This window comes from Pan troglodytes, chromosome 1 (assembly GCF_028858775.2).
Source record: "Pan troglodytes isolate AG18354 chromosome 1, NHGRI_mPanTro3-v2.0_pri, whole genome shotgun sequence".
NCBI lineage: Eukaryota > Metazoa > Chordata > Mammalia > Primates > Hominidae > Pan > Pan troglodytes.
In genome coordinates, this window is record NC_072398.2 from 95,180,769 (window position 1) to 95,193,879 (window position 13,111).

General features: G+C 45.1%; 2 protein-coding genes and 2 pseudogenes across 9 annotated transcripts in view; 2 read left to right on the forward strand and 2 right to left on the reverse strand.

Annotated features, from left to right (window-relative positions):
• Positions 1–10,926, forward strand: part of NUP210L (nucleoporin 210 like) — a 161,092-nt gene extending 150,166 nt beyond the window's left edge. For 2 of the 7 annotated variants that reach the window (XM_513837.8, XM_054671496.2), the window contains 5 exons: positions 1,621–1,871; positions 2,551–2,755; positions 8,438–8,542; positions 10,534–10,608; positions 10,688–10,926. In XM_513837.8, coding sequence (XP_513837.5) covers positions 1,621–1,871; positions 2,551–2,755; positions 8,438–8,542; positions 10,534–10,608; positions 10,688–10,788 — 737 coding nt within the window. In that variant the 3' untranslated portion in view covers positions 10,789–10,926. The remainder of the gene's footprint in view (positions 1–1,620; positions 1,872–2,550; positions 2,756–8,437; positions 8,543–10,533; positions 10,609–10,687) is intronic. The other 5 variants (XR_010158103.1, XR_010158104.1, XM_001144608.6 and 2 more) reach the window with 3 other exon arrangements.
• LOC112206928 (small nucleolar RNA U3) lies at positions 5,450–5,533 on the forward strand (annotated as a pseudogene).
• On the reverse strand, positions 7,590–8,085 carry LOC107968564 (large ribosomal subunit protein eL34-like; annotated as a pseudogene).
• A 541-nt stretch (positions 10,927–11,467) lies between the features above and the next one.
• On the reverse strand, positions 11,468–12,857 carry RPS27 (ribosomal protein S27). Of its 2 annotated transcripts, none has more exons than XM_024354243.3 (4): positions 12,585–12,857; positions 12,396–12,504; positions 11,941–12,051; positions 11,468–11,558 (listed from the first exon to the last, which is right to left on the reverse strand). In XM_024354243.3, the coding sequence occupies exons 2-4, from the start codon at positions 12,412–12,414 to the stop codon at positions 11,530–11,532; spliced, it is 159 nt and encodes a 52-aa protein (XP_024210011.1). In that variant the 5' UTR covers positions 12,415–12,504; positions 12,585–12,857; the 3' UTR covers positions 11,468–11,529. The 2 variants fall into 2 exon arrangements, with proteins under 2 accessions (XP_024210011.1, NP_001238926.1); NM_001251997.1 differs by having other exon boundaries at positions 11,473–11,558; positions 12,817–12,856.
• Between the last annotated feature and the right edge of the window lie 254 nt (positions 12,858–13,111).

Consider the following 13,111-nt stretch of genomic DNA (forward strand, 5'->3'; position numbering starts at 1 on the left):
TGTTTGAGCCCAAGAATTCAAGGTTTCAGTGAGTTGTGATTGTGCCACTGCAGTCCGGCCTGGGCAAGAGCAAGACTCTGTCTCTACAAAAATAATAAATAGTCCAGGCATGGTGGCTCACGCCTGTAATCCCAGCACTTTGGGAGGCTGAGGTGGGAGGATCACGAGGTCAGGAGATCGAGACCATCCTGGCTAACAAGGTAAAACCTCGTCTCTACTAAAAATACAAAAATTAGCCGGATGTGGTGGCAGGCGCCTGTAGTCCCAGCTACTTGGGAGGCTGAGGCAGGAGAATGGCGTGAACCTGGGAGGCAGAGCTTGCAGTGAGCTGAGATTGCGCCACTGCACTCTAGCCTGGGCAACAGGGCGAGACTCTGTCTCAAAAATATATATAAAATAATAATAATAGCAATAAATAAAAATTAAAAATTAGCCAGGCATGGTGGCACATGCCTGGAGTCCTAGCTGCCTGGGAGGCTGAGGTGGGAGGATTACTTGAGCCCAGGAGTTTAAGGCTGCAGTGAGGTAGAATTGCACCACTGCACTCCAGCCTGGGCAACAGTGTGAAATTCTGTCTCTTTTAAAAAAAAAAAAGACAGCTAAGGATTAATCATGGGTAACTGGAAAAACAGTTCCTACCATTGATAAAAATAATGACACCAAGAGGTGGTCTGATACATAAGTTATTAATGATGCTCAAAGCTTGTCTGTCTTTCACAAACCCTTTCCTGAGTTCACCAGCACTGACTACTTCATTCTATATCCCCAGCTCTTAATTGCCCTGCTTGTGTTATATCATTTAATACTCCCTGACATGTTGAATAAGAATGGTATTCTTAGCCAGGGAGCAGTTTCTCACGCCTGTAAACCCAGCACTTTGGGAGGCCAAGGCAGGAGGATCGCTTGAGCCCAGGAGTTTGAGACCAGCCTGGGCAACATAATGAAGTCCCATCTCTATAAAAAATATAATTTTTTTTTTTGAGACGGAGTCTTGCTCTGTCCCCAAGCTGGAATGCAGTGGTGCGATCTCAGCTCACTGCAACCTCCATCTCAAGCAATTTCCCTGCCTCAGTCTCCCAAGTAGCTGGGATTACAGGTACCCACCATCACACCCGGCTAATCCTCGTATTTTTAGTAGAGATGGGGGTTTCACCATGTTGGCCAGGCTGGTCTCGAACTCTTGACTTTGTGATCCACCCACCTCAGCTAAAAAATACAAAAATTAGCCAGGCACAGTGGCTCATGCCTGTAATCCCAGCTACTCGGGAGGCTGAGGTGGGAGGATCGCCAGAGCCTGGGAGGTCGGGCTGCAGAATGCCATGATCACGCCACTGTGCTCTAGCCTGCACGACACAGCGAGACCCTGTCTCCAAAAAAAAAAGAAAGAATGGTATTCTCAGTAAACAAGTTTAGTTGTGGTTTCTCTAGGAGTATTTTTCTTTTTATTTGGCATCCTCCTCATAGTGGCCAATATTGTGCTGATATTGAATACTCAAAACTAAATTCACATTTTCTCTTTTGCTGAATTTGCATGTCACAATTTTCCCTTCCTATCCTAATTCAGTTGGCTCAATAGAGCCTCTGAACCTTCCTGCTCAGTTTTTCCTCTTTTTTTTCCAGGGGTTTATGTCTGCATAATCAAGGTTCGACCGCAGTCAGAGGAGCTGCTACAGGCCCTCAGTGTGGCTGACACCTCAGTCTATGGGTGGGCTACACTGGTCAGTGAACGTAGCAAGAATGGAATGCAACGAATCCTCATTCCTTTCATCCCAGCCTTTTATATTAACCAGTCAGAATTGGTTCTTAGCCACAAACAAGATATCGGGGAGATAAGAGTACTGGGAGTGGACAGAGTTCTTAGGAAGCTAGAGGTATGTTAAGAACTGAACCAAAACAGAACAAGAGATCAGGAATTTGAAAAGATAGTTTTCATTCTCACTTCAAGGGCAAAAGAAGTTACTGAGTGACCTAATAAAAATTACCATAGGAAATGACAAAATCAAATGAAGAAAACCCATCTCCTTCATAATGTCAGGCAGGCTCCCAGAGTCCAAAATCTAGGTCATAAGCTTTGTCAACATACCTAAAGGAGTAAAAAAAGTAAATGATTGGCCGAGCGCGGTGGCTCATGCCTGTAATTCCAGCACTTTGGGAGGCCAAAGTGGGTGGATCACAAGGTCAACAGATCAAGACCATCCTGGCCAACATGGTGAAACCTCTTCTCTACTAAAAGTACAAAAATTAGCTGGATGTGGTGGCGGGCACCTGTAGTCCCAGCTACTCGGGAGGCTGAGGCAGGAAAATCGCTTGAACCTGGGAGGCAGAGGTTGCAGGGAGCTGAGATCGCGCCACTGCACTCCAGCCTGGGTGACAGAGCGAGACTCCCTCTCAAAACAACCACAACAAAAAAGTAAATGATTTGATTGTCGGCTAGCTAGCTAGAAATCCAGATCTTGACAATTATTGTACTGTATATGTTTCAGATTGGAACATACTGATACAAAGTTGATTTTTCTTCTTTTAAATAAAAGGTTTTATCTTTTCTCCAAGGTCATCTCCAGCTCCCCAGTTCTAGTGGTCGCTGGCCATAGCCACTCTCCCCTCACTCCTGGCCTGGCCATCTACTCTGTAAGAGTGGTCAACTTCACTTCCTTCCAGCAAATGGCATCACCTGTTTTCATCAATATTTCCTGTGTACTCACCAGTCAAAGTGAGGCAGTGGTAGTGAGGGCTATGAAAGATAAGTTGGGTGCAGGTAAGCATCAGAGATTCCTATTTATAATCTAGAGAGGAAAAGAAGAAAGAATGTATTACATTAGTACCCCCCATCTGCAGTTTTGCTTTCCGCATTTCACTTAACTGTCAACCACGGTCCAAAAATAAATGAAAAACTCCTGAAATAAACAGTTTAAATTGTGCACTGTTCCAAATAGCATGAGGAAATCTCACACTGTCCTGCTCTGGTCCCCAACCATGAATCATCTCTTTGTCCAGCATGTTCACACCGTATACACTATCAGCCCTTTAGTCACTTAGGAGCAGTCTCTGCTATCAAATCAACTGGTATCAAGGTATCACAGTGCAGTGCTTGTTTCAAGTAACCCTTATTTTACTTAATAATGGCTCCAAAGCACAAGAGTGGTGATGCCTGCAATTCGGGTATGCCAAAAAGAAGCTGGAAAGTGCTTCCTTTAAGTGAAAAAGTGGAAGTTCTCAACTCAGTAAGGAAAACATAGTACGTAGAGGGTTCAATATTATCTGTGGCATCCACTGAGGGTCTTGGAACATATTCCCCACAGATATGGGGGGACAGATGTTATCACAGTTTAGTTAATGGGAAACATTCAGCCACTTGACCAAGATTACTCAAACTAGTTGAGGCATGAATCTTCCAAACCTACCCAAAATTCAACCTTTAGGTAGCTTTCTTAACACTACCTAAATTTTATATTTAACTTATATATTTAAGAATAGTTGTCAGCCAGGCATGATGGCCCATGCCTTGTAATTCCAGCACTTTGGGAGGCCGAGGTGGGCAGATCCCTTGAGCTCAGGAGTTCAAGACCAGCCTGGGGAACAAGGCAAAACTCTGTATCAACAAAAAAGTACAAAAAAAAAATTACCTGGGCATGGTGGCATGGACCTGTGGTCCCAGCTACTCGGGAGGCTGAGGCAGGAGGATTGCTTGAGACCAGGAGTTCAAGGCTGCAGTGAACTGTGATTGTGCCACTGCACTCCAGCCTGGTGACAGAGCAAGACCCTGTCTCAAAAAAAAAAAAAGGAAAAAGAATAGTTGTCAGTTTAACACGAGTTTGCCAGCTTTGTAAGTATATTATTTGCCCTATTTTAAACTTTTTTTTTTTTTTTTTGAGAGAGTCTTGCTCTGTCACCCAGGCTGGAGTGCAATGTCGTGATCTCGGCTCACTGCAACCTCCACCTCCCAAGTTCAAGCGATTCTCCCGCCTCAGACTCCTGAGTAGCTGGGATTACAGGCACACACCACCATGCCCTGCTAATTTTTGTATTTTTGTAGAAATGGGGTTTCACCATGTTGGCCAGGCTGGTCTTGAACTCCCGACCTCAGGTGATCCACCCGCCTTGGCCTCCCAAAGTGCTGGGATTACAGGCATGAGCCACCGCACCCGGCCAATCTTATTGATAAATGTTTTGTTGTCTTCAAAAGTATTTAAATCTTTTTGCATCAGGCAATGGGCCAATGTTGACCCTAGAACCAAGACTTAGCTTTCCCAAATCCTGATTCCAGGCATTACCTAGTTTAGGAATAATGCCACATTGGATAGGATGGGAATAGTTACGAAAAGGTGTTAGAAAAGCTAGAGAACCATCAGTCTCCTTATATTGTATTTGTCACGCCTGCTTCCCCACCCCTCAAGGGAAGCTACTTAATTACTGGGAACGATCTAAGCTAAATTATAGTATATCTCCTAATGGGAAATAGGTTTTTGCTGATGTTTACGTGAGCATCTGGTTTGTATTGATCATTATCCTAAGCACATTTATATGCTTTTGGTTTAATTCTCATAACTCTAGGAGGTAGGTATTTTTCCCCAAGAGCTGAGGAAACTGAGATGCTGGCGCAGTGGCTCACACCTGTAATCCTAGCACTTTGGGAGGCTAAGACTGGAGGATCACTTGAGCTCAGGAGTTCAAGACCAGGCTAAGCAACACAGCAAGACCTTATCTCTACTAAAAATCAAAAGAATTAGCCAGGCATGGTGGCATGCACCTGAAGTCCTAGCAGGAGGTTGAGGTGGGAGGATTGCCTAAGCCCAGGAGGTTGAAGTTGCAGTGAGGCATGATCACACCACTGCACTCCAGCCTGGGTGACAGAACGAGACCCTGTCTCAGGAATTAAAAAAAAAAAAAAAAAAAGGGATCTCTAGATACTATCACAGAATGTATTGGAACACAGTTTTTAAATCTAGAGACCATGGATCCCCACAAAGGTCCATAGATAGAATTCAAGGTGTCCATTACCCAAGTGGAGAAAAATTGCATCTTTTTCTTTCCTTTTTTTATTTTTTTTGAGACAGAACCTCGCTCTGTCGCCCAGTCTGGAGTGCAGTGGCACCATCTCAGCTCACTGCAACCTCCACTCCCAGGTTCAAGCAATTCTCCTCCCTCAGCCTCCCAAGTAGCTGGGATTGCAGGTGCCCGCCACCACGCCTGGCTAATTTTTGTATTTTTAGTAGAGGCAAGGTTTCACCATGTTGGCCAGGCTGGTCTCGAACTCCTGATCTCAAATGATCCACCCACCTTGGCCTCCCAAAATGATGGGATTACAGGCGTAAATTACTGCGCCTGGCCGTGCATCTTTATTTTCAATTGACCACTAACTTAAAGTTAGCACTTCCACTGATTATTAATATAGGCAGCAAACCACCATAATATCAGCAGTATTGTGTGCTTTTGTCACCAACAGAATTCATTGACTATACTTTCAGGGATCATTTCTATAGTTCATTACTAGAGAAGTTTCTCAGAATGTATAGAGAAAAAAAGAATCCACAGATATATTCATGTTCCTACTGCCAGATTTAAAAAATATTTCTCTTAAAAATTACAGTAATTGGCCAGGTGCAGTGGCTCATGCCTGTAATCCCAGCACTTTGGATGGCCGAGGCGGGTGGATCACAAGGTCAGGAGTTCCAGACCAGCCTGGCCAACATGGTGAAACCCCGTCTCTACTAAAAATAAAAAATAAAATAAAAATAAATAAAAATAGCCAGGTATAGTGTCATGCACCTGTAATCCCAGCTACTCGGGAGGCTGAGGCAGGAGAATAGCTTGAACGGGGAGGCGGAGGTTGCAGTGAGTCGAGATCGCGCCACTGCACTCCAGCCTGGGACAGAGCAAGACTCTGTCTCAAAAAAAAAAAAAAAAAAACAAATACAGTAATCACCAGCCTGGGCAACATGGCAAAACCCCATCTCTACAAAAAATACAAAATAATTAGCCAGGTGTGATGGCCTGCAGTCCTAGCTACTCTGAAAGCTGAAGTGGGAGGATCGCTTGAGCCTGGGAGGCAGAGATGGAGTGAGCTGAGATCTCACCACTGCACTGCAGCCTGAGTGAGAAAGAAAGGCTGTTTCAGGAAAAAAAAAAAAAAAAAAAAAAAAAAAAAAAAAACAGAAAGAAAAGAAAAGAAAAGAAAAACAGCCAAAAGGCCAGGTGCAGTAGCTCACACTTGTAATCCCAACACTTTGGGAAGCTGAGGTGGGCAGATCACCTGAGGTCAGGTGTTCAAGGCAAGCCTGCGCAACATAGAGAGACCTCATCTCTAACAAAAATTAAAAGTTAAAGAAAAACATTTAAATTATCCAGGTGTTAAAAAAAAAAAAAAAAGGCCAGCGCGATGGCTCATGCCTGTAATCCCACCACTTTGGGAGGCCGAAGTGGTTGGATCACCTGAGGTCAGGAGTTCGAGACCATCCTGGCCAACATGGTGAAAACCCATCTCTACTAAAAATACAAAAATTATCTGGGCTTGGTGGCGGGCCCCTGTAATCCCAGTTACGCAGGATGCTGAGGCAGCAGAATTGCTTGAATCTGGGAGGCAGAGGTTGCGGTGAGCCGAGATCATGCCATTGCACTGCAGCCTGGGCAACAAGAGTGAAACTCCATCTCAAAAAGTCGGACATGATGGTGTGCACCTGTAGTCCTAGTTACTTAGGAGGCTGCAGTAAGCCATGACTGCACCACCGCACTCCAGCCTGAGACCTTGTCTCAAAAAAAAAAAAAAAAAAAAAAAAAAAGGCAAGTCTACAGTTTTATTGAGGATAAGGTTAGATACAAATCAGAGTGCTCCCAAAAAATGACATCCTGAGTAGGACAAAGGTACTGTGGATTTAAGTGGTCACTGATGATCTAAAAAAAAAGTTTTGGCTGGGTGCAGCGGCTCATGCCTGTAATTCCAGCACTTTGGGAGGCCAAGGCGGGTGGATCACCTGAGGTCAGGAGTTTGAGACCAGCCTGGCCAAAATGGTGACACTCATCCCTACTAAAAATACGAAAATTAGCCAGGCATGGTGGTGGGCACCTGTAATGCCAGCTACTAGGGAGGCTGAGACAAAAGAATTGCTTGAACCCAGGAGGCAGAGGTTGCAGGGAGTTGAGATGGCGCCACTGCACTCCAGCCTGGGCAACAGCGACTCCCTCTCAAAAAAAAGAAAAGAAAATGTTTCAAGATAGAGATTACAATTATAAATGGAATCAGCATACTATCACAAGTTTAGTGAAGGGAAGCATGTTACCTGGGGTTAAAGTGCACGGGAAAGGTAAACAGAATGTTTGTTTTGTTTTGTTTGAAATAGAGTCTCGCTCTGTCACCCAGGCTGGAGTGCAGTGGAGAGATCTCGGTTCACTGCTAGCTCCGCCTCCCGGGTTCACGCCATTCTTCTGCCTCAGCCTCCCAAGTAGCTGGGACTACAGGTGCATGCCACCACACCCAGCTAATTTTTTCTATTTTTAGTAGAGACGGGGTTTCACCATGTTAGCCAGGATGGTCTTGATCTCCTGACCTTGTGATCCACCCGCCTTGGCCTCCCAAAATGCTGGGATTACAGGTGTGAGCCACCACGCCAGGCCGCATTTTTTTTTTAAGTCTCCTCATTTTTATTACTCAAAAGTTTCATTTTTTATTTAGCTGACTGTGCTTGTGCCTTCGACACTTTCACAACAATTTTCTGCTCCTCGATAAGGAGAGCACGCTTGATCCAGTCACGAACACATTTAGCACACATGGAACCCGACATGTTGTTTTGGACAATCTCGTAAGAACTTCAGGTTTTACGGCACGAATCCCTTGAAGTCTGCCTGGGCACATGCCACATGCAGATTTTGGTGCTTTCCCATCCATCTTGGTATAAAGGTAAACAATTCTATTACCAAGGGTTTGGGACAGCCTAGTTTTGTTAGAGGCTGTATTGTAGGAAAGCCTACGTTGGTATGTCAAACGCTGGACCATTCTGAGTGCCTGCAGACAACGTCCATGAAGAGGAAGAAGTGGTAACCAGCATTTTAAAGTAGCAGAGGATTTAAAGCATCCTTTGAAATCTAAGAGGAAGAAATAACAAGCTCAAGAATTAGAGAGTTGTATTACTCTGGAGATAGGAAGAAGTCAAAAAGACGCGGTTGAGCCAAGTATAGTTCACATCTGAAGCTCTCTTCTCTCTTACTAAGAAGGCTGGGTTTTGAATACTTCTGGCAGATACTCTTATTACTATTTTTAGTCGTAAGTTTTAAAATGCAGCATCTGCTGGAGGTTGCAGTGAGCTGAGATCGCACCACTGCCCTCCAGCCTGGGGGACAGAGTGAGAGCAAAACTCTGTCTCAAAAAAAATTAAATTTAAAAAATGCAGCATCTGCCCATGGTTGCTATTAACTATTATCTTGTTTTGTTATGGCCAATGTATAGATCACTGTGAAGATTCCGCCATCCTCAAGCGGTTCACTGGCTCTTACCAGATCCTGCTCTTGACCCTCTTTGCAGTGCTGGCATCAACAGCTTCCATCTTCCTAGGTAGAGTCCTTATATTCAATAACGTAGACTTTGACATGAAAACTGCCTTTTTTTTTTTTTTTTGAGATGGAGTTTAAGTCTGTCGCCCACGCTGGAGTGCAGTGGCGCAATCTTGGCTTACAGCAACCGCTGCCGCCCGAGTTCAAGCAATTCTCCTGCCTCAGCCTCCCGAGTAGCTGGGATTACAGGCGCCGGCCACTGCTCCCGACTAATTTTTGTATTTTTAGTAGAGACGGGGTTTCACCATCTTGGCCAGGCTGGTCTTTAACTCCTGACCTCGTGATCCACCCGCCTCGGCCTCCCAAAGTGCTGGGATTACAGGCGTGAGCCACCGCGCCCAGATGAAACTGCCTTATTTCACAAATAAGGATGCAAATTAGCCACTTATCACATATAATTTTAACAAGCAGTGTAAACTAAGCCTTGCTAGTCCTAGTAACGTGGTGGATTAAAGGTCCCCCTCAGCCGGGCATGGTGGCTTATGCCTGTAATCCCAGCACTTTGGGAGGGCAAGGCGGGTGGGTCACCTAAGTTCAGGAGTTCGAGACCAGCCTGGCCAACATGGTGAAAATCCATCTCTACTAAAAATAACAAAAATTAGTCAGTGTGGTGGCACATGCTTGTAATCCCAGCTACTCGGGAGGCTGAGGCAGAAGTGCTTGAACCTAGGAGACACAGGTTGCAGTGAGCCAAGATCGTGCCACTGCACTTCAGCCTGGGTGACAGAGTAAGACTCCGTTTCAAAAAAAAAAGGTCCTCAACTTACTACCAAGAAGCAACAAACTGGATTTGGCAAACACACACCACTCAGAAGTGGAAACCACTACTAAATCTTGAGGTATAACAGCTACTTTTGCTGAAATTCATAGTTAGGGATAATTCAAGTAACACAACAGACTGGGTGCAATGGCTCACACCTGTAATCCTAGCACTTTGGGAGGCCAAAGTGGGAGGATGGCTTGAGTCTAGGAATTTAAGACCAGCCTGGGCAACACAGAGAGACTCCATCTCTACAAAAAAACTTTAAAATTAGCTGGGTGTGGTGGTGGCACACATCTAGTCCCAGCTACTAGGGAAGCTGAGGCAGGATTGCTTGAGACAGGGAATTCAAGGTGGCAGTAAGCCATGATTGTGCCACTGTACTCCAGTGATACTGTGTGTCTAAAAAAAATTTTTTTTGAGATGGAGTCCCATTGTCACCCAGGCTGGTGTGAAGTGGTGCAATCTTGGCTCACTGCAACCTCCATCGCCCAGTTTCAAGCGATTCTCCTGCCTCAGCCTCTCGAGTAGCTGGAATTACAGACACCCGCCACCACACCTGTCTAATTTTTTATTTTTAGTGGCATGTTGGCCAGGCTGGTCTTGAATGCCTGACCTCAGGTGGTCTGCCCACCTAGGCCTCCCAAAGTGCTGGGATTACAGGCGTGAGCCACCACACACAGCCTAAAAAAAAAAAAATTAACACAACACTATTGTCTACTCCATTTCCCCACTTTTTTTTTTTTTTTTTTCTGAGACGGAGTCTGGCTCTATCGCGCAGGCTGTAGTGCAGTGGCACGATCTCAGCTCACTACAAGCTCCGCCTCCCAGGTTCACACCATCCTCCTGCCTCAGCCTCCTGAGTAGCTGGGACTACAGGCACCCGCCAACACGCCCAGCTAATTTTTTATATTTTTAGTAGAGATGGGGTTTCACTGTGTTAGCCAGGATGGTCTCAATCTCCTGACCTCGTGATCCGCCCACCTCAGCCTCCCAAAGTGCTGCGATTACAGGCGTGAGCCACCGTGCCCGGCCATTTTCCCCCTTTCAGCCAAAAGCTGAAAGTAACTCTAAAATGGGTTAAATTGGGATAAAAACTTCCTGTAATAGTGCCATTACTATTACTTATTTTTAAGAATTATTTTTAGCAATATTCTCATTCTAGAGTTGACTTTGCCCTTTAAGGCCTTCCTCAGATATGCCTTGTGACATTTCCTTTGTCCTTTTTCCAGCATACAACGCCTTCCTAAACAAGATACAAACAGTTCCAGTTGTGTATGTACCAACTCTAGGAACACCACAGCCAGGTAAAAAAGCCTCTGTCCTCATCTTTGAAAAGCTCAGATACACACGTTTAATTCACTCAACTTTTCCCTCTTCTTCTAGGTTTTTTTAACTCCACAAGTTCTCCCCCTCACTTCATGAGTCTACAACCTCCATTGGCCCAAAGTCGGCTGCAACATTGGTTATGGAGTATAAAGCACTAACCTCTGCTTGGACAAGTTCCTGCAGGGGAATGAAGATTTCTAGTCCTCGACAAGAAGCCTAACAGCAACTTCTACATTAAGTTTCCAGATAAGGCTTCTGAGAACTATAAATAAAGCATCCTAAGCTGTTTCTTAAAACTGGTATGTCAGACTGTATTGTAAAGAGTTAACTATCGGCCGGGCGCGGTGGCTCACGCCTGTAATCCCAGCACTTAGGCAGGCGGATCACCAGGTCAGGAGTTTGAGACCAGCCTGACCAACATGGTGAAACCCCGTCTCTACTAAAAATACAAAAATTAGCCAGGCATGGTGGTACACACCTGTAATCCTAGCTACTCAGGAGGCTGAGGCAGGAGAATCACTTGAACCTGGGAGGCAGAGGTTGCAATGAGTCAAGATTGTGCTACTGCACTCCAGCCTGGGCAACAGAGCAAGATTCCATCTCTCTTATAAAAAAAAAACAAAAACACCAAACACAACACTTGAGATAGTATCACAGTTTAAAAAAAAAACAGAAACAAATTTATCCAATGAGCCTAGATGGTTAAAAATGCCCCCAAAGGGACTTTTAAAGTACTTGGCCACTTACGTGCCCCAAATGACTCTAATATTCTCCTCTTCCTGGTTGCCCCAGAATACTTGAGACAGGAACTTCCTAACACTTAAACAAGACAATAAACAGGATTTATCCAAAATGTGTTTATTGAGATGGTTTCCCACTCATCTTGACTCAGAGTGCTTTTAGTGCTGCTTCCTCCTGAAGGAACATCCTGGAGGAAAAAGATTCAGAGATTAGCTGTCATCAGTACAGGTATTCTGCCCACCTCTCCCAAAAAAGCAGATGCATGATGATCCACCCACAGAAAGCTACATCTTTTATTTTTCTCAACTCTTAGCTACCTGCGCATTTGTATCACTTTGGTTACTTCCTATCAACTTAAGCCCTTTTATCACCCATTTATCCCCGCTTTAGACAGTAGTGCTTTAATACATAGCTTTTGGTAGTATCTAAACAACCAAATCCAACACTTCTTGTCTAAAAATTTACATTATAGATGATCCCTGTCACTGTAAGACCGAAAAATCCTGAGAAATGTTTCCATTTCTAAAAAGCAAACTCAAAGCCCCAAATCACATTAGTAAACCATTTACCTTCTGTAAGCCTTGCTTTTCCTCCTGTAGGCTGGCAGAGGACAGTGGAGCAGCCAACACACAAAACTACCGTTTGTGCATGGCTAAAGACCGTGGTGATTTTATAGCATCCTGAAAGAAAAGCAGATAACATTTTTTTCCTCTATTACACCCGTCTCTTTCCTGCACTTACGCCCAACTCATCTTCCATTACATTGTTTCCCAACACAAAAAAACGTAGGGGTTGTATGTGAAATGTGATGAGAGATCACGGTGAAATGAATCACTCCTCCTAAGATGCAAAACTTTGCCAGTCTCATACATTCAAATTTTAAGAGTATCAGGGAAAATATTTTCCACAGGCGAAGAAACTGAAGCTGCTGCACAGCTTCAAGGATACGAGACAGCTAACACTACAACATTTTCCAACTGTTGAGGTCCAGTGCTTTCACCACTACAGCAAGCCGTCTCCTCACCTGGGCATTTCACATCCATGAAGTAGGAATTGGGGCTCTGCACCAGGCGTTTCTTCTTGTGTTTCCTCTTCTCCTCTTCTGGAGAGGGATGAAGGAGATCCTTTGCGAGCTAAGAGGGACAGAAATGCAGATATTTAGAAACCAACAGCGAAAATGGGATGGTCGAAAATAGCCCCCACTGTCACACACCGGGGAGAGCTCGCCCCTCGCCGCCCCTGGTGTCTGCGCAGCTGGGCCGCCATCTTATCTCCTCTCCGCTCCCGTCTATGCGGGTGGCCCGTGGGCCGCTGCGGTCCCTGGAGTTAATGTCCTAAGAAGTGCAGTGGGTAAATGAGGACCCTCTACGATCCGAAATCAGCGTGAGGGGAGAGTTCGGACAGAACAGCGAGATCTCCGCCGAAACCTGGACCAAAGCACTCACAGGCATGTTCTCGGGTGCGTAGGTCGTCACCGCCGGAAAGGAGCGAAAGCGGAAATCCTGCCCCTTATATTGAGCACACTACAGGAAATGACGCAAGGATCTTGTGCCACCATGTTTGGAAGGTCTTACTTTGATCCGCCGCAGTGGGGAGACAAGGGAGCTGCCATTTTCGGAAGGTCTTTAACTGTTAGTTGTGACACATATGCGTCACCATGTTGAGAGGGTTACCTTGCTAATTTGAGGTCAGCGTTTGATCACTATCCAGGGATAAATGGACACTTTTAAAATTTTGTGC

Bases quoted from the DNA above. Each gene is read 5' to 3' on its own strand.
- RPS27 (NM_001251997.1), bottom strand. The intron at 12,052-12,395 runs GTGAGGAGACGG...CTTTTCTTTCAG, and splicing joins CATGGATGTGAAATGCCCAG to GATGCTATAAAATCACCACG. The intron at 11,559-11,940 runs GTAAATGGTTTA...TTTTTCCTCCAG, and splicing joins AAAAGCAAGGCTTACAGAAG to GATGTTCCTTCAGGAGGAAG.